General features: G+C 40.0%; 1 protein-coding gene across 1 annotated transcript in view; it reads right to left on the bottom strand.

Moving 5' to 3' along the window:
* The window catches only part of bnc1 (basonuclin zinc finger protein 1), a 70,430-nt gene extending 56,131 nt beyond the window's left edge, over nt 1-14,299 (bottom strand). The window contains exon 1 of the mRNA XM_067597454.1: nt 14,161-14,299. Within this exon, the coding sequence (XP_067453555.1) occupies nt 14,161-14,169 (9 nt within the window). The 5' untranslated portion in view covers nt 14,170-14,299. The remainder of the gene's footprint in view (nt 1-14,160) is intronic.
* Between the last annotated feature and the right edge of the window lie 7,765 nt (nt 14,300-22,064).

Genomic DNA, 22,064 nt, shown 5'->3' with positions numbered 1-22,064 from the left:
ATTGCAACAGAAAATCAGAGGATAAAGATGTCACACTAATTACCAGGTGATCTCTGGGAAGTGCAGTTCAGAAACACCCCAGCAGTGAGCAGCTATCATCAAAGACTGGCTCATAAAAGCAAACTAAGACACAGTTCAGCAGTACTGCCTGCCCACAGGTATTGAATACATGAGTGATCCTAGTTTAGTCAGCATGTCAGCAGAGCTGCAGCTTCAGTTCTTTGTCAGTGTCACAAAGTATTAAGTGTAGGTCACCTGCGTTTTGCCAGTGCTCAGAGCCCAAAACACAATCGCTGTAGCTATGCAGGTAAAAGAGGAAAATATCCTTTAACAATAGAAATATGATTCCAGTTGACAAGCCTGAGGGCCAACTAAGGGTCTCAGTATGCTTCAGATGAACTAGTTTGTACAACATGTTATCCAAGCCGTGTCTAACGGCGTGTAAACATGTTGAGATTGGCCACACTTGAAGACAGGACAAAAAGCCTGCTGTCTGTGTCTTTTGTGTGTTTTTGTTGTCTTGGCCCAACAAATCACACACATGGGGATAACTTCACACTCTCTCCACCAAGGCATTCATGCTGTTACTCCTGGGTTGTACACACAAAAACTGACAGGAGTAATTGTACGAAGGATGACAAAAGAGGGCTTAAAGGCATAAACCCCGCCTACTTTAACACCTTCACACACCTGGTCAGTCAGTCAATCACGGCCTGAAGTGGGTGCACTTGTCGATAAGTCACAGTGGTCAAAAAGAAGGTTTCAGATGCTGTTAGATGATCCTACAAACACCTCATTTGAAACATACTAAACCCCTAAGTGGCATTAATATAAATAAATGAATTAGAACCCAGCTGAGTATACATTATTGGCTAATCTTCTCACAAATATATGCTCAAATAAATAAGAAATTGCAGTACAATGATGCCAGAAATACAGTATGTTTGATGTTTTATAGTTCAGTTTTCATAGTCCGTATATTTATTTGTAGTTGTTGATGCAAATTTAATTTACAGTGAAGTTACAGTGAGGTTTACTGTAACTTCTACTACAACTATGACTGATTATTTATATATGACTAACTTTCAGTACATACATACATCCCACTAAACCACAATTAAAAGCTATGTTTATGTTTAAAAATTAACAATGGTTGATGTATCGTTATTGAGGCTCCAGAATGAATGGGTAATAGAGTGACTGTGATTTCAACTACATCTACACTATGCCATCTAATCTTAAAAACACTGTTTTCGTGTTAAAATGACTTTATGTGTATGTAAGTATGAGTAATTTTTGTAGACATCTGCACACACACGGCACACCTCTTCTTCATCCTTCATCTGTTTTCAGTTAGCAAGCAACAAAGATCACAGCCAACATCTGTTCAGCAGTGGGACAGCTGACAAAATCAACATAAATACAGATTAATGTGTGATTGGCTATATCAACATTTAAATCTAGATGGAGGACTGAGGAAGATGTGTTTACAAATTGAACTGGCTTTGTGTGGACTCTTCTTTGAATCCATGGAAATCTTACAAACTATTACTTCACATTTCTGTGAAACTGAAAGCCAAAAGCACACTATCAGTCACACAAGCTACTTTGTTCCACTATTACTAACCAAGACTTGTCACAGTCACTTCCTGGAGCCACGACACTGAGTCATTAAGACAGTTGCGACTGTGTCATTTGATCCACTGGCTCATTGGTCTCATGGTCCCCAGTTGCGAAAGAGCGCTTCCAGGAAGCCTCTGATACTCTTCGTGATAAAGGCTTCACTAGAGGGGCAAAGTGATGTTTCAGTGGGAAATGACTACTGTTTGTCACATTATCACCACCACTCTGAGAAGAATCAATCAATACCCATCTTGTGGAGGTCCATCTGGGAGAGCTGATGATGATGATGATGATGATGATGATGCACACTAACACTAATGGGAGAGCTCAGTCATCCCACCTTCTTGTGTAAGAATCAATGAATCAGCTGATGAAGTGCTCGCGATTTTAATAATAAGCAGCAGTTTGAATGAGAGCTAGGCATAGTATTAAGAGTTTCAGTAACAACTCATCTGGAGTTTTTCCTCATTGTTCATTATATGACATCTGTATTAAGAATGAATTCATTTCCCTGAATATGATGTAATTATCTTATATTGCGCACAGTTTGCAAAAACTGTACCAATCAGGGAGGGTTCATAGGTATATTTAAACTACGGAAGGCTTGTTTCAATATTCAAAAGCTTCAGCACTACCAAAAGTCCCCCCAACAAAGTGTGATAATATGGTATTAATAATGTTCATTTCATTGACAGAAACTGTAAAAATACATATTTGTCAACAACCTTTTTTCCCCAATAACTATGACAGGACACTGACAACGAGAAACATCAAAAATCCCTATATTTTAACTTTTTTGACTAAACTGGAATTTGTATATAAAACCTTACATAATGTATTTCCTCGAATGTTATTTTTTCCAAATAATTGCATTAATTCTGTGCATCTTGGCAAACATTAATTAATGGACTGAAATCTGGTGTCCTTCAGGAAAAGTCAGATGTGCTTACTCCCCAGCCCAATATACCAGGAGTTACATTCATATTAGATGATTTTGCACCTCACAATTTATGTTCAACGCCCAAGTTCAGTGCCACTGAAGCTGGCAAGGACCTGCAACTAACATTTTGCCTTTTCCTCAACAGTAACCACAATCTTTCCCTAACCTGAACCAAATGTTTTTTGTTGCCTAACTCTAACTGTACCACACCATAACCACAATCTTTCTCTGGACCAATATCATTTTAGGAAGCAAGAATTTAAAAAATGAACATAAAAAAAACAAACAACCAAAAAAAGTCATTGAAAACATTCAGGGGTTTGCAGAATCATACAATATCAACATTCTTGTTTGGTGATATTGTTACCCATCCACCAGCTCCACCTCCACACCGTTAATTTCCACCTTGCTGCATAAAGCACACACACTACTTCCTGCATTAGCACTGGACATACAGTATATTCTGCACTGCAGATTAGTCCAGAACATAATTTCTGTGATTAATTACACAATCAATATTGCAAAATGTACATTATTTCTGAATTGAGTAACATTGAGTGATTTTTACTGTAGATGGTAATCCATCCGTCCACATAAACAGTCATCATGAAATGTCTTCAGTAATATTCCTCGGAAGGTCCCATAAGAGCAAGTTCCAGTGAAAACTGTTCACAGTACGGTTTGTGAATTATCACGAGTCAAGGGGTGAATTCTCTCTGGGAAAATGTGTTGCTGGGATTTTTTGAAATATCGTTTTTTTAATACTGTGAGCACCAACAATGAAATACTCCATTTTGTCTCTATTGTATTGGGGTAGAGGCAGAAATCTCCAGAATCTAAAAACCTGAACAAATAAAACCAAAACTATCCGCATGGCTAGATACTACTAGACGGAAGTGACAAAATATGTTTTATAATTTGAGTGAACTGACCCCTTAATTATATCATCAAGTCATTGTGAACATTGATACTCATTAATAGGATCTGGAAAACAGGATATATCAAAATGAGGTTGCTGAAAAAACAGATATACAGTATAGCGTCTTTTCCAGCAAAGTACAGTACAGTACAGTACAGTGTGCTGGAGCACCACTGCAGATGCTGACAGTGGCCAGTTCCTGGTGTGCTGAAACAGTGATCTGGATGGGTATGAGAGCACGGTGGGTTAGCGCTGGTGCTGTGGAGGCTGCAGCTGAGAGCTCAGAGCTGTGGGATTGTGGGATTGTGTCAGGCTGAAAGGGGATCCAGCACAGGGCAGAGAAACACAGCAGCTCCCCCTCACTGCTGGAGCACACCGCTGACACGCTGCCAAGTTCTCAGGGCTCTGCAGCACACACACACACACACAGTCACAGTGCACACACAAGAGCAAAAAGTACATATTCATACAGAGGTGCACACACACACAGTCACATGGACTAACACACAGACATTCACATACACATAAACACAAATGCACACTATTATATACACACATCCATAGTCACACACATTTGCACACAAAAAAAAAAAAACATTCAGTATCCACAAATACACACAGATGCAACCGCAAATGCACACACACCCACACGAGCACATTCACATAAGATAACATGTGCACGTATACACACAAAAGTACAGACTCACTTCAAACTAAAGCTTTGCTGAGTTACAAAAAGCTCACATAATATCCTGTAACGTGCTCCTCAGTGACATACCCTTCTTTTTTTTCACAGTACTGAGAGCTGGAGAGATGGGGAGGGAATGAGCACATGGACGTTTTACCAGTGAAATGGATTTCTTTTGTCTCTGATTCACCTCTTCTGCAGCCAAGTGTTGTGCTAATTCAACACACAGATTTTGATTTTGACCAGCAATAGCGGCATTTAAAAAGTGCATATTTAACACGATTTTTAGGATAACAGATTCACTAAACCAAGTTATTGTACTTAGAATAATTCACCACCATGACATATAAACCTGCTTATGTGAACAGTCTGTTGTGTTTCTTGCCACATTTGAATAAAGAGGGTTGAGATTTTGGGAAATGTACTTACTCACTTTCTTGCCAAGAGATAAGAAGATTGCTAGCTTAGCTTAGTTCAGCATATAGATTGGTTTTATTTAGGGTTGTCGTTTTTTCACTTCACATTTTTGTACGTACATTTTGAGTTGATAAAAATTTACATTTACATTTATCAAGGTTGCCTGTAATTATTACATTTGGTTACAGCTATATTAAAGTCCGTATAAAAGGAAAATCAGGGATTTCTTATCAAACACATTATACATGTTAGAAAAAAATTGCTGAAAACATGTGAAAAGACTGAACTATGTAGTACTAAATTGTGGATTTAGACCATTAAACACCATTTCCTAGTTCAGGATTTTTTGGGCGGGCCTGAAATGGTGTATTCATGACGTAGCAGGGTTACTAGCACAACCATTCTCATAGTTACTATTTTTACACTGGGTAGTTTTACAAACTTTCATCTGAGACAACTGGGATTCACTTCAGGTAACCCGCTGTTACTGATCAATGAGGCCATTTTTGGTCAGCGTAAGTTATTTGAAACCCATTTGGGTGGAGCCGCCAGCAGCTTCAGCGTCACCACCGGCTGCTTGGCTGGGCGGTCCCCAGCCAGAGGGACAGCATTTGTGGGGCAGCACTTCACCAAAAAGCATGGTGTGAGATGCTTTTGCTCCAAGGGTGACGGCCACAATGAAGCCGCTTTTCAGCAGAGAAGTGAGTAACGTTAAGTGCGCCAAACTCCATTGAAAAAAAACAACAATTTAGCATAACGATGCTTGGTGATGGATCACTTGTTAACTACTCATTTAAGCATTTTAATATTTCAATACAAGAATGCAAATTGGACATGAGTTAAAGCTAGGGCAGCAAAGACTGTTCCTGGTGCAAAAATTGAAACTATATTTTTGTCTTTTTTCACTTTTCTTTCAGTTTTCTATCACTTATAATACTTTTCAGACACACTAAATATACATATATGCTTTCTTTTGTTAGACTAATTATATTGCAATGTATTATTTGATGATTTAATATAAATGTATGCAAATAAATAGCATTCACATAGTTTCTTACTATATTGTGAACAGTTTGTCTGTGCAGTGAGGTATTATTCATGATGTAATATTTTGGGTGTGTTCACTTCAGTTGTACCTCCAAATAGATTGTTGTAGATTATCTGGATAAACTGTTGGCTTGTTTACAACCTTTCTGACCACCTGTTTCTTCTTCTGATTTTTTTGTAGCAATGGTGCTGCACTCTTACACTTATATCCATATACAACAAATCTGCAAAAAACAAACAAATCGTTGTTTGTCAGTTTTTATGTATATATATATATATACACACACACACACACACACACACATATATATACATATATATATATACATATAACTACAAAGTCAAAAAATGCTTCTATGAGCAAGTTTTGAAAAACAGTCAAGGTATTTCATTTGTTTTCTTACAATATCCACTGCTTGCAAATAAGCATAATTAACCTTTTTAATGGTTATGTTTAAGCAACTCAAAGCACTTAGTTAATGTTGGGAAAAGATTGTGTTCTTGGTTTGAGACAAAGTGGTTGAGACCACACCATTTGTCTCCATTACACTTTGTATTTCTTTCCATATTTGTCGTTTGTCTGTTTATCCAGTTTAACATCTATATCTGTAGCATCGCTTTTACATACTCGTACTGTTTTGGTTACACAGAATAAATCACCTTTTTTAGTCATTGAACAAGTATCTTTGTCTGCCTTTGGCTAAGCTTCCTCACATGATGGAGGTGGACATAACAAATCATTTTGTTTATTCAAATTGAGTCGTTCATCTTAGTTCAAAGATTCATAGCCACTTCACTTTTGTCTAAGCTTGGTTCAGTAATATGTCCAGTCTGCTGCTAGTTTAAGCTTTTACATTCAGTTTAGCACAAAACTAGCTTATAGGTTGATAGTATATAAGGTTGATAGTGCAGCAGCCTTTTACCTGCAAAAGAGTTATGACATCATGATTGTTTTTGTTGTTTTCTCGAATAAGCCTTTAACAAAGACGTAACATACTGTTCATCACAGCTGAGCTGACATCGCTGCTATCAGTCACCATTGAGGAGCTGCACAGCTAAAAGCTACTGATTTGGTCAGTGACCATGTTGATTCACTATTGTATGTTCAGTATGAAGATCCGGTATTAAAGATTTGTTAGCACCTCTGGCACAAGATTTTTTCAGTATTTAACAGACACTTTACCTAATTTTAACAAAACCACCATCCTTCTCCAACCCTAACCAAAGTGTTTAAATAATCTAAAGTGGAACCGGAACATTGCATGCAAATGCCAGTCTCAGATGTCTGGTCAAGGTCCTGTGCCTTGTACACACACAAGCACTTTCTCAGACCTATAGTACAACTTCAGTGCAGTGCAACGTAACACTTCCTGGCCTAGAAAAAACATTGCCAGTAAACATTTTCCACACAGTAATTACATTTCCTCTGAAACATTTTTGGCAAAGCTATTCAGTAGCATATGCATGTGATTTTTAGGAGACAGGATTGAACTCTTGAATTATAGATAAATTTCAGATGTTTGCAAGACAAAAAGAGTTAAACAGGTAGATGGAGGAGAAGAAAAAAAAAAGACACATGGTGGAATGTCTTTTTGGGGACGGGTTTGAGCGTGACCTGTTGGGACCCATCAGGGTGAGCCATCAACCAGCCGTTCAGTCACTGCAGTCCGTGTGATGAGTTCCAGACTGGCTTTGCTTCTTGTCAGCCTCCCCTTTCACCTAAAGCCTGCCTCTGGACTCCCTTCATCCCTCCCTCCCTCGCTTTTCTCCCTTGTGTCCCATCGCCGCACATCATCAATACCCCTCAACTCCTCTGTCAACCCCCCCACACACACACACATATACACACCTACCCTTCACCCCTTCAGCACCCCTCTGGAACCCCTCACTTCAAAAGCCTGCCAGCTTAACATGTCATTGATTAGAGCAGGAGGGGCCTGCAGCCTAGGGGTGGAGGGGGCGGAGAGGGGGTGGGGGGTGGTGAGGGGGGTTTCCAGCTATCTATCACTACTGGGGAATCACACACTATCAGACAATCAGAAAAAGGCACTCAGATCTCCAACAGTCACAAACACAAATCCATTAGGGCCTGCTATGGACTCCTCACTTCTCTAGAGCAACAACCCGCTTCTATTCAATTATCAGTCCTAGAAACAGATGGAATGCAAACACTGATAACAGCAAAATTTGCAGTGAGTCATCATGTTCTGCCAAGCATCATCAATCATCGGGTCGATTTTCAAGTGTGATGGAAGCTGTTGCTCTTCTCTGCCAGTGTGCTGCTGTGTCTATGTGTTAGTAGCGGGTTGGCTAAGGGGGTTCAGGGAGGAGGTGGTCGCGGTGAGTAGCACCCCGGGGTGGTCTGCTAAAAGACATTAGAGCCTTTCTGTGCACCTGCACACACATAGACACAGTCGTGGAGAAAGGTATGCATGCTCGCACTCACACACACACACAAACACACTCCCAGGTTGGACATGTGGCAGGCCACCCAGCGCTCCTGTTCCTTTTCCTTTAAAACACATCTGGTAGTTCCATTAACACCGCACGGGACAGAGTTACTCCCTCCGTCTCTGCCGAATCCTCACTTACGCTCCTCATCTAGACCACACCACCTCATCGAAGGGGATAATTGGCCAAATGAGATGTTTGAACACAGCTGACTGTGTATGTCAACAACCTATTTAACAGCGATTATGCCTTGAGCAATGATGTTTTAGCGCAGGTTTTCCCTGGCTGCCCTCCTTCCTGCCCTGCTCTCTCTCTCTCTTTCTGTCTTTATCTCACTCACACTCACTCACACACACACACACACAGAAACACTCTGGTTTTTTATCTGTTTTCTGTGGAAGAAATACAGGAATGATGGTCATCCCTACCAGGTAGTTCTGTTCTACTTATGTAGGGCTCTCTGCAGAGTGTGTATCATGTTCATGAGGCAACTAACAGCTACTTTAACACGCCTACACATAGTCTGTTTATGCATGAGACAATAGCAACCAGACAAATCAACAGTGCTTTCCCCCAGTTATCTGGTCTAGTCATCGTTAGACTCAAATCTATGGAGCACAAAGAGTATTCAAATTCAGGTGTCTCATCTTGTGGCAGCCCTACTCTCTTCTATACAGGGAGAAAAATGCTTCAAATGAGTCAAAATGCTCTCCTACAAGCTGTTTGATCCTGATGTCATTTTAAATACCATGACACCGTCAGTTTGGGTTCATCTCCATTCCACTTTTTGTGCTTTTTCTGAAGATGCAGTTTGGAAGCACAAAGGGAAGTGAGGCCAAGCATGGGGCTGGTTAAGAAAACCTAAAGCAGAGGCGGTAACTCCTACGTGATTTCATCTGGGTGAGCACACAATCATAATATCAAGAGGATATTTTGCACCGCAGGGTATGATTGTCTTCAAAAATATCAAATTATACTGAACACAGAGTGATTTCAGTAGTTCCAAAGACACTGATGTCCCTTGCCACAGCATGGCCAAGTATTGATTTTAAGTTGGAGAAAAGTTAAGTCTCAATGTGTAGTGGGTAGTGGATCTGCTTAAAGTCATGATATATTCTATAAAAGGCAGAATACATTTTTACCAACTGTTGAAATTTGAATACCACTGAATTTATTGCACTGGAATATTTTACTTTAAAAACCATCTACAGGATCTCAATTGATGTGGTCTTAATTCTCCTGTTTGAAATCATCAGTAGGCTATTTCAAGTTGTGCAGTATATATATATATATATATATATATATATATATATATAAATATATATATATATTCAGAACAAATGTCAAGTTCAATTTCAAATTGTTCTCAACAGTATGTTGTACAATTCATTCCATTTGCCTAAACAAGGATAATAATTTTTTTTTTGTTTTTTTTTTAGTGATATGGTTGTTTATTTAAAGCAGCACTAATCAAATTATCTTCGGCCAGGTTGGGGAGTGACTTCACAACAAGCTGTACATCAAACACATGTTGACATGGCAAATGTGTTAGCAAACAGTTGCCTATTAACACATCCAGCAAACACAGAGCAATAAAAGTATTTGTGTATATGCCTGGTGAATATCCATTCTCTTTTTAGCTCAGTTTTGGTCTCCACCAACTCCTGAGGAAAGTATCTGGCTCTTTTGCTGCTAAATGCTCCACTATGTTCACCAGCTAGTCGCTAACTGTATCTGTCTGCTGTTTGCTGCTGGGCAGGTAGTGTACAGTGGGTTTATCAAAGCCTTTTCCCTGAAAACAGCTGCCTGCTGCTGCTGGAAACATGGTTGATGAGAGCGGTGAGACTGAACCAAAACAGTAAAGTTGAGAACAAACCAAGATAATGAGCTAGAAGAGGCTAAAATGCTCCACAAGGCTGAGAGGAACTGCAATCAGATGATAAGTCTGTGTGGATTCACATTAATTTTCACATCACACATTGTTCATATTAAATATTGATTAGTGCAGCTTTAATATATCTTGTTTTAGCAGCATTTAACATACACCATTTCCCACAATCCTGAGGGTTAAACATCACCAGCTTGACAGATGGGTTGAATGGTAACGACTGAGCATTGGAATGTTTTTTAGTCAATGGAAATTACAGTTAAAAAGTTGGAAAGGTGACAGTAGAATAAAGTGTGATTGGATATCATGAATGAGGGAGAAACAGTTACAGTGACATACAGTATAGTTTGCATGCTGCCTCTTTCTGGGAGCTGTGGATCAACTATGTTAAATTCACAAGGGGTTCAAAGAGCAAGTGCTGGGAACTAATTTTTCTTAGGCTATGGATAATAAACAGCAGAAAAATGTTTGAGAGTTTCCTTCACTGGTTTTTGTGAAAAGGTCAGTTAGAGAGTGGGTTGAGTTCAGAAGCTAGTGGAACAGAAGGAATAGAAGTGATGTTAGGATTTAGCTTTCAATAAGCTTGATCAACAGGCTACAAATTTCTTCAAATGAACAAATTCTAAATTTTGGTGTCCTTCACTCAAGATATGTATGCTCAGCTGAAAAAAGAAAAGTTAAGTTTCAACCTGTAGTTACTCGTCCAAAAAAAGTTAGTCTAATTTACATATTCAATGCATCTAATTTGCCAGGGAACTTCAGCCAAGTTCCCTGATCAACAGTGTGGAGCTAGACAACCGTATGGATAGACCATGACTCTGGGCTAAGCCATCAGAGATGTTCATCTCTCCCTTCAGTGAAAGCGCTCCAGGTCAGTGAAACCAGGGGGGAGAAGGAGAGTCAAGCTGACCAGACCCTGAACAACTTTCATCTCTGATTACACAGCTTCTCTCTCTGGAGTGCACACTTCTCCACCCCAGCATACTGATCAAGCTGATCCAGCCCTCCATGATCACTACAGCTCACAAACTGACTGACTTGAGCACCGCCTCCCACCCCCCCCCCCTCCCATCTCTATCCTCCATCCCCCAGCCCTCTCCTACAGCACCTAGGGTTATCGTCAGAAGTCTATAGCCCCTCCGAAGTCTCAGTAGAAATCATCAGGGCTGGATCGGTGAGAAGACCCGGGCCAGAGAAGGCCTGGGAGAGGAGGAGAGGTGCTCTGGCTCTTAAGAGACTCCCCTCCCGGCTTTTTGAAGGGGAGGGTGAACGGAAGGAAAATCAATAGGCAAGGAGCAGGAGGCCTGTGATGGCATGACTAATCAGGTTTCTGCATTAATGTTTCAGATGCTGGGAGAACTCGTTGCCTAGCTTGCTGTACTCAGGGCCTCAGCACAGCCTTGCACAATAAGCAGCAAACACACAAAAGGCAGCGGTGTAGTTTGTAGGATTTATACACATTCACACTCAAGCATACAAAAGAAAGGGGTGTATCAATAAATAGCTTTACTTTGTATTTCCTTACACATTTGGACCGTCAACCAAATACACCACCGAAGCTGATGCAGCAAGAACTTGAAACTTTTTGTTCTCTCTGGTAATCTGAGCACTGACACCGAGGCATGGTTGTGAGTGCAGTCACAAATAACACCAATTCAGGGTTGTGGCAGCAGTCTGGTTTTGGTCATGCATGATAAATGCAACATTTAATTCAAAAAGCATGAGCTGATAAGACAAGAGATCTGGCACAATTACCTGAACCAGGCAGGAGAAATACAAGAAATTGCCCTGAAAAATGCAAGCCGTAGGTCACTGTTGAGATAAGCTCTAAGAACTGGAGATTGCTGGTATGTGTCAGTGTGTGTGTGTGTGTCAGTGTGTGTGTGTCAGAAAGTGAGGCAGCAGGCATAGCTGTGTTGGAGGAGCAGTCCTCCCAGACACTGAATCATAATCTCTAAACTCTGCTGGTATTTGGTGTTTATGCCACAGTTTCCACATTGCTTTCCTCTGACATTAGCCGGGTATAAATCAGGGTGCGACAGACAGGCAGCTCCCTTCTAGAGGCTGGTACGGGAAGGGGAGCTGCCACGGGCTGCACCCTGGGCCCCCACCCGCCTCCAACACTACCACTGCCGCCACCCGCCCCTCCCCGCAACACCACCAGATGTGCTCCGCTATCTGCTACACCACCACCACCCCCCAAACACACACACAGAGGCACCTTCATCCCACCACTCATACTGACACCACTAATGCCTCCAACCATGTTGAAATATTCACTCTCTGCTTTCCTACTGTACACTCTGGCTGTGCTGGTCTGCAGCTCTGACTACAACAACAGTCCTAGTTTAAGGCTAGCGAAAGTGACTCTGTGTCCCAGGAATGACATTTATATACTCACTTGCAAACAATTCTAACATTTACTTTGTGGTAATTTGACTGATTAGAATTTGTTTGGTATCATGCACCACTGAAGCACCATCACAACTGAAAACCTAAGATTTTTCTTTCTTGGACCCCTGTGTTTTAAATGCCTTCAGTATTTCTTTTGATGTTAAAGGGGCACTCCACCAATTTTACACCTGACGAACCATTTACTTGTCATGAAGAGTATTCAGCCTGTGAAAACACTTGTATAATGTCTTCTGTGGCTCTAGAGGAGGTTTGTCAAGTCTGAGAAAATAATCCTGATGATGTCATCAGGGACTGAAGATGTAATCAGGGCCCTGAAATTGCCATCTGGATCCAAGAGATCCTGGCTACAGCGACATGATAGACAACAATTACAATGTTCATATGTAGACAAGGAATTCACATGACAACATTTCGCCCTTTCAAAACAAGAGTAGAATTTCCTCCCCACATACTATATTTAAATAACAAACAAAGCCAGGAGTGCTTTTTTTCTGCATCTCTGTCATTTCTCATTTTAAATCTTAAAATAACATTTAGGATTTACTTTAAAAATCATTAAGCATTAAAAATATAGTATACAGTATAAAATACAGTATATTGGTCCAATTGTGGGTGGAAAAAGTGCAGAGACTCCAACATGCATCCATTCACCGTCATGCATTCAAGGTTCCTGTTGTCCTTTTTTAGCCTATGTACCACTGAATGTAACAAATACCATAAATAAGAACCACTTCTAAGCCTGAGTTACATGTTTGGGGCATGGAGTTTGAAAGACACGGACATTTACCAGGGAGTGACAGTGGAATGAGACGAGTTGTGTTGCTTACTTTTCAGTATTAAACCAAATTGTGATTGTTTCCTAACCTTATATGTTTTAGTTGAAATATGCTTCAAAGTATTATCTTGTTGTGGAGAAGTGCTGTCAAAGGCTTCTGTGACTCAGGTTCATTTAACCTCACAACACACAAGACATAAAACTCCAGTCTACACTGTTTACACCTCTGATCTACCCCAACCACCTCCTTACAACTTCTGTGCAGTGTATGAACATAGCAGTTCAACAGTATTTGAATGATGTTAGGCATTAGTCTGCAGATAGCCAGACCGAGGCACAACTCAACCAATCAGCTTAAGGGCCACACAGCCACCAGGGGCCCCCAAAATGTGAAAAGTAAATGTGGAATCCTCAGTTCATTATGTATATTTTTCTGAAGTGAAAAGCCAACAATGAACTGATTCCTACTTGTAGTAGCCTGAGGATTTTTACTTCAGGCTGGCCCTGACCACATTTTGAAACCACTATCACTATACAATTACTTTCCTGATTCCTTCCAATTGAATCCACATAGGAAATATATAGTATATATGATATTGACAGAAACATGAGAATCAATCTGAAACACTTATTTGTACATTGTGGTGACTCCTCAGCACATAAGATCATTTATATATCTAAATTCTATATTCTTATGGAATGTGTTCTTTAAAAAAAAAAGTTGCATTAACAACAATGCCATTCAGCTTAGCTCTTCCTTTGGATGTAAACACCATCGTATCAAACCCTGCTTAAATTGTATGTACCCTCCTTTGAATATAAATTATCATCAGAAACCACACTTGAATTTGGCAAAACACCATCTGGCAAGAATAAAACTCTTTGGAAACTAAGAATCCCAGGAAAGATATTAACTTTTAAGTCACTTTTGATGGGAATAATACATATAGTGATAAATTAAACTTCAGTTTTGGCTAGAATTCAATGCTTGACTCACCGGTGACATTTCTCATTGAGGACGTTGACTCCTGGCACTTCCACAGCTGATTCAGGAGAGCAGTTTTGTGACAATGCATTCATTAGAAATCTAATGACGAAGCAGATTTGATGTTCAGAGTACAAACTGGGACAAAGCCAGCCACAGCTTTGCAGGAGGCAGCTCTGGCATTCAGCACCTGCAGCTCATCACCAGCTCAGGTGATTAGCAAGGTGACGTTCAGGCTACACCTTCATTACTGAGGTGACACTAGCTAGGCCAGATGCATGGCTGGATTTATGTGCCTTTTAAGGGGCACCGGGGCAAAGCTTTGCTGATGGCCCCCTGTTGCCACCCCACCACCTCCCTCCACCTACTGCCCTCTCAGCAGTGTGTAGGTACCCTATCGCCTTCAAGTTCCCATTAAGTACATTGCAGCAACAGCAGACTATGTATGACAGCCTTTGTATATGCCCAGATACACAGAGACCAGCCAGTACTCCTGTCCTAGAGAATTAATTTCTGGACCCAGGTTTTCTTTGAGTCAGTTAGTTTGTGGTAATTTGACTAAACAAAACACTAGAAAAATGCACCAAAATCATAAAAATGTGAAAATCAGATTTTGTCCCTTTGAAAGATAGAGCCACAAGATAATATCAGATTTTAGTTGTGCAAATTGCAATTGATCAAACTACCAAAATCAATGGACATATAGTGAACCTTGGCATCACTGTGGGTATGGCTCCCAGAACAGTTGCCAGCTTTGCCCAGTTGGTAATCCAGCCCTGACCAGATGCTGCATTCATGTTGTATGGTAAAAACAGTAGATACTAGTTTCCTACCATACTCTTAATCTCAGCTTTCAGGTAAGGTTAGTCTATACATAACAGCACCAACAAGGAAATATATGGCAGCACAGATCTTTAATTTAGCTTTTTGGCTTCATTTTTATTCACATTCTGTCCTACATTCACCTAATATTTGTCTCTTCCGCTTTTTTTTCATTTTCCCAAATTTTTCAGCCATGCTAGCAGCATGGCCTTAGGAATGGCAATGTATACAGACTGACATTGCCACCATTGCTGTCTTTCCCATATTGCCTCTCTGCTCAAGACTGAAATATCTCAACAACTACTGGATGGATTACCATGAAATTTTGCACAAACATTTGTGGTCCCCAGAGGATGAATCTAACTGACATTGGTGATCTCCTGCCTTTTCAACAACTATTGGATGGGCTGCCATTGAATTTGGTACAAATATTAATGGTGCCCCAAGGATAAATTGTGATAACTTTGGTGATGAATTAGCATTTAGCTCAAAGCACCACTGTGCCTAAGTACAACCTCGCAGAGCCATGGCTGTTGTCCACTTCTATACACTTCTGTTTTAATCAATACCGCTGTCTACATGGGTCACGTATCGGTTCGCATCAACCCCAAGCGTATTTTTATGCTTCAAGTCAATTTTCTTTTGTTTTACATGAAAAATGATACAGTGCAGATGGATCACTGATGCTGCTGCTGTTACTATGCTAACGTGCTGCTCAGTCATCACACACCCGCTTGTTAAAACTGGTTTACAAAGCAGGCAAATAGGGCAACTGCCCAGGGGCCCCAGATTCCCAGATTTACTGTGTGTCAGCTAATTTTGGTTATATGATTACTTGTAAGTTTATCTGGGAACTTAAATACAATATCAGTTGGGTCTTCAATTATTTATAATCTTGTGGCTCTATCTTAGGGTCCATGCCTATCATTTTTAAGTATGAGAATTGAGTTGATAGTTTATAATACATTGTGTATTTTCCTGAATGAAGTTGTGTTTTATAAAATTACCACAAACTAACTTAGGCAGTATCCCAGTACAGGATGGTACTGTTGGTTTCTGGGTTTGGTGTTTAACCTTGTGATCCGCAGGTTACTTTTAATATTTTTTACATCTATGGTCATTTTATGATGATCATTTTTAAAGAGCATGCAGTCTCACAGCAATTTTTCAACATCTTGATACAAAGAAAGGATGTTGCCTGAGAACTAATGTCAAGTTGTATAGGTTCTCAAAATTTCCCTCGGCTCAAAGACAGAAAGTGAATCTCCTGTAAAATAAATAAATAAATAAAAAGGCGTAGGCATAGGCATGAAACATTCTTTAAGAAGCAACAAAAGGATGATTACATTTTGTTGATAAGAGGTATGTAGGCTTTATTGTTCACCTGCTAGGGAATGTTAATTATTTCAAGGCCTGTGAGAGGAGAAGGTCTGAAAAACCAATAATGTTAGTTCATTTAAAGAAAAAATATGACACAGAAATTAAAGATTAGCTATAGAATGCATAACCAAAAACATGTACAATTGGTCTTGTAAGGGCATTTTCTCCACTATATGTCGCTCTGTCTCAAACTAAAAAATAAGCTGTTCTGCAAGTCGTCAAAGTTCTGAGCTGAAGTGTTGTGCTGGAGAAGGTCATTATGTATAAGCTTGGTTTATGACAAATTGTAAGTTATGCACCTATGGGGCCCTTTAAAACGTGCTTTTAGGAAAAGATGCCAATGTCATGGTCATGTGTGTGGAAGTAAAGGAAGATGTAAGGAGGGACTGAAGAGGACAGATTAAGCTTTGTATGTATCTGGGTGTTTGACCACATTCTCCCTCACTCAACAGCATTCTTGACTTCCATGGAATCTGGGTGGTAGACAGGTAGGTCACAGAGCACCAACCAGTTGTCACCAAAATGACAGGGAGCAGATGTATCCATACATCCGGAGGCCCCTGGAGCAGTTGTGATTTTCATCTGATTCCTCCTGTCCTCTTTTCCTACCCATTTCCTTTTGCAAAATATTATAGTTGTGTTTCTATTGAAGTGTTCTTACTCTATTGTATTCTATTCTAATTTAATGTTGTTTAATTTGTATGTATTGCAGCGGTTTCTAAACTTTTAAAATTCATGGCACCTCATCATAGTAATTTGTTTTTTCCATGGCACTCGTCCATTCCTGCCCCAAACACAACACAAACACCTGCACCCTTTTCAGCTAAAAATGACACCATGGCAATTTCTTAAAGAAAACACATAACACTGATGTAGAATATACAACATACAGTGTAACTCAACTAATAACTAACTAACTAACAATGCAGGCCTGTTCTCAATCAAAAAAGGCCTCAGGTGTTTCAATCAGCTATAGTTTTGTTCCTGCTAACTGAACTGGGTTAAAGATTGCAGAGCCTAAAGGTGATACTATAGAGAGGATGGTGTGTTGGTTTCTAGGATGAGGTGGCTGAAGAGGCTGGGTTAGTTTGTTTGGTGGATTGAGATGCGAGCTGCTGGTGATAGCTAGGGTGATGGCTATGGTAGCATACTGGTTAGCATGGCGTGCCTTAGCCTGCTAGTTAGTTTAGTACACCAGTGGGTTTAAGATGCTGCTTGTTATTTGATCTGATCATTGGTTCAGGCAGTGTGCTGTTAGCTTAGCATGCTTGTTAGCTCAGCAAACTGGCTATCTTAATAGGTTGTTTTTTTTTATTCAGTTGGTGACTCAGGCACACAGATGTGTTATAAGAGCTGGACTAAAATGGTGTACATTCAGGAATTCAGGTACTGTAGGAATTGTTTGGCTGGCCAAAAAAACTTTCCAGCTTCTGGGTTTGCTTCCGCGTTGTGCGGCCCACTGAATTTGCACAGTAGTGTTTCCCCCACTGGCCCATAGACTTTACATTGTGATGACGTCACAGGTTTTTAAAGCGCTTTTCTCGGCTCGAGGAAAGTTTTACAAATATAAACCTCCATGGATCAAAAGTTCATAATAGAAAGAGTCATAATTGACTTTGTTTGCAGTTAGAGGTGTCCTGTCAACAGTTTTACAGAAGTGTCTTTTACAATGGTGGTCAATGGGGAAAATGCTTTTTGGGCCGCAGGGGTTTTTTTCACTGCAATACTGTGAGTGACCACTGGGAAAAATTGGTTGCAAGGGTGAGCAGCAGAGCCCTATCCAGCTTTTATTATACATCCATGTTCAGGCAGCATGGTAGTTAGCCTAATGTGATGTAGTAGATAGGAGTGTATGCTTTGTTGCTTATGATGAGGTAGCTGAGTGTTTGGTTGGCTGTTGCTTGATGGGTTAAGCAGCATAATAGCAATATGCTGGTTAGCTTAAAATGGTGTTAGCTGGTTGTAGTTGGTTAACATGCTGTTAATGGTGATATTGTAGACAAAGTGAAGATAACCTGCTACAGAGGATTGTGTTGAGTGTGTGGGTCTAGGTAAAGAGGGGGGTGGTTCTGTTGAGCCTTCTTGGTGTCGTGGGCCCAACTCAGTGAACACCAGTGATCTAATAGTGCCCACCTGATGACTCCCTGCACTCTTACACTCTTGTACAAATTCATATTGAAACCATGTTTTATTTAGTAGACAGGTCAAGGGACATAAGTCACAAGTTTCTTATACCAGATAGTTGCTAATTAGGGGCTATTGGTACGACCAACAGGCCATGCATTCAGATGAAGTTGCCTATCAAGCCAGTAGGGCCAGCCACCATAGTTTAGCCTGAGCAGATATAATGTAGATATGAGGCCAGGACACGCTGCCGATTATCTGCTCTTTGCTTTGGTGAGAGTACAATTCAAGGACATTTTAAAGGTGTATTATGTCCAAAAAATGAATACTGGGCTCACCCAACTTTTGGCAGATTTTACTGTGTAATAACAACAGATTATGTTGCTGTGCAGATCTGCAGCACAATTTAGTTTCAAGTCCTCTTCCACTCAAAAATGTCTTTTTCTTCTTGATCCTTCAGTTGAGCTTCACTGTGTAGAATGACATATGTGCAGAAGGCTGTTTTCGCCTTCATCTACTAAAGGTGGAAAGTTTCTCTGTGCCCATCTTAAATCTGAGTTTAAGGGGTTTACCTCTTAGCAGGATTTGTGACAGCAATAGTATGGAGCCAATCAAGAGTCAGTATACAATTTACACAAGTGTGATGTGGAAACTTGAAGCCTCCAGTGCACATACACTGAGAATGAACTTTACAGTGAAGTAGCAGACATCTTGTACCCAGCAGTTAAAATTTTAAAATGAAACATATGCATACTCAAAGTTTTTGGATATAATGAGGTAGAAGGAGAAGATGCCATTTTAAGGATTTTTAACATGGTAACTGAACATTGTTTGTGGAAAACCATGTCAGACACAATTTATTATCCCAAGCAGAGGATTTTTATATGTCCTAAAACATGTTCAGGAGGGATCTTTAAGTATGCTAACTGGTTAAATGTAGTTCTGGTTAATTCATGATTGTTGATCTTGAAGAACGCCTGAGGGCCAAAACGTCATTAAAATAAAAGAGAAATACATATGGAGCCAGAGTGTGTGGCACTTTTTGCCCTTAAAAACTCAGTTTTAAACTATACTCAGTTTGTATAGTTTAAAATCTTTAAACTGTTAGTACATGTTGTGGCTAAGGACTTGCAACACTGTAGAATGCTCCTTTTAAAATGTATTTTTCTTTATTAAGGAGCATGTTTCATGCCCTAATTGGCTCTTCATGTAGTACTGAGGCATTAAAACAAAAAAAAACATGCACACTGATTGTTTGACTGAGCCTGCTGTGATATAAACTGAACTTAGCTTCAAAACAGACACATCATATTGTCTACATCTTCAAGCCATCTGCAGCTCCATATTTTTCTTTTTTTCCTCTTACTTTCCATTCATAGTAGAATTTCAGAGTAATGTTGCCTTTCGTTTTTTTTTCTCAATATTGTTGACAATGCCGTCATCTTTTTTGAATAAACTGATCTGTACAGTGTGAGCATAAAAGTTGCAGGTGCTGGCCGTGTAGAAAGGCAGATTACAGTGTGCAGTGTGAGTTAACACAACCTAAAAGATTAATTATTACTGGCTAAAAAGGGATGTTTTGACAGTTTTTCCTGTCAAACAGACAGACTCATTTCTGCTGTGCAGCTGGAAAACTAGCATGCTGGAAAGTGTGTTATGTTATTATGACAATCAGTAACCATGAGCTGTCACCAGTCTTAGCTTCAGCAGAAACTGCACATATAACAGAACTTTGAATATGGTGATTTTGATGTTCATTGCTCATTTCTTCTGTGATGATACATTTGTAGAAGTAATGTAAATATAAAAGCAAAAAAAGGTAGTTAGTGGTGAAATACTAGCATAACACACCCAATTGCCAACTGAACTGTTGCCGGTTGAGTTGCATTGTGGGTACTGTAGGTGCCAGGTTTACACAAGGAGGAAGAATCCATGGAATAAAATGGCGATAGTTTAATGGTACTTTATTGGTCACACATACAGTTGTACAGTGAAATTCGACCTCTACATTTAACCCATCATAAGTATTAGGAGCAGCGACCGGGACCAACTCCAGTTCTATGTTACTGCCTTTGGTCAGAGGCACTGACAGGAGAATTAACTTAATGTACATGTTTTTGATGGTGGGAGGAAATCAGAGTACCCGGAGGAAACCCACACAAACACAGAGAGAACATGCAAACTCCACACAGAAAGAACCCAGGACCTTCGTGCTGTGAGGCAACAGTGCTAGCCACCAAGCCGCCATGAAACTCAGATATAAAGGGCTCATTTTAAAGTAATGAAAACACAACAATTCTTATTTTCAGGTGATTATAAACTAATTAAAACATACTTATGAATATTATATTCCATTTCTGCCAAATTCGTTCTGCTAGATTCCACTAAATCCTACACACTGCACCTTTAAGTGGAGCCAGAGCCAGGTAGAGAGACATGAAGCAATGTGGTTTATGGGAATGTACTTTAGGTTAAATGCAAAACATTGATGATAACAATACCACCGCCGTGAGACCATCAGTCATCACCACCATGGTCTCATTTGTTTACAGTAATTACACCAAAGTAATACAATTGGCATTTGACAATGATACAATGATGTTTAAAACTACACACATAGCTCCTTTAAATAATTTTAGAGCCAGTAAAAAAATTAAAACAAGCCTCTCACAAACCTTATTGACATCAGTTGATCCTTCAGTGCCATATATGAGCATTACCAATAATACTTATGTTTTTACAGCTGAAAAATCCGTGTCTCTGTGCATGTTTGAGAGCTATGTCAGGTTCAGGCTAAGCCTCAGGGACATCTTTCATGTGTCAGTGTGTGCTGTAATTAAGGCTGTTTGTTGTCTCTCAGAAATAGCACTTCACAGACCTGACAAAAGCATACAGTGCATGAGTGCATGTGTTAATAGACTGCACGTGTTCATGCTCGCACATAAAAAACGCACATAAAACATTTTCTCTTTCAACCTCACACACATGCACACTGAAAAGCGTCCTTTTTTCTAAGGTGCTCTTATAGATCTTACAGCAGTGCCATTCTTCAGTGACAGTATTGATTGTTCAGCTGTAGACACTCATTTCATCTCTGCTTCAACTCCCAAAGCAGTGATTCTGGCAACTTGAGTCCCTTCAACACCATTCTTTGTACTTGTGCTCGAGTCTGCTGGTTGCTTATCGCTTTCCTTGCCCTGGACAGAGGTGGACTTGAGGATTGAAATGCCTTATTCACAATACTTGGATGTATTCTCGTTTGACAGTTTCATACAACCACAAGAACACAGGCAGAAAATGTCGTTCCACACATACCAAAGACTGTGAATGAGTAATGAGGAACACTGAGGGATGACAAATATCGACTAAATCTATAAAATAGTGGCTATTCTCTTATTGAACTCAATATAATTATTGAATTATATTTCCTCAGTACACCCGGGTCTGGGCCTCTAAAAATAGCAACTTTTCTAGTACTTCCAGTTTTTGAGTATCAGGTGTTGTGCATCTTTCAGGTTACAATAGTGCAGCACACACACAAGTTATGCGGGTATCGAATGGAAGTAAAGCAATTTATGCATCATTACCCT

Source organism: Thunnus thynnus, chromosome 1 (assembly GCF_963924715.1).
Source record: "Thunnus thynnus chromosome 1, fThuThy2.1, whole genome shotgun sequence".
Classification (NCBI taxonomy): domain Eukaryota; kingdom Metazoa; phylum Chordata; class Actinopteri; order Scombriformes; family Scombridae; genus Thunnus; species Thunnus thynnus.
The sequence above is the reverse complement of the archived record's forward strand: the minus strand, read 5'-3'. Positions and strand labels throughout refer to the sequence as shown.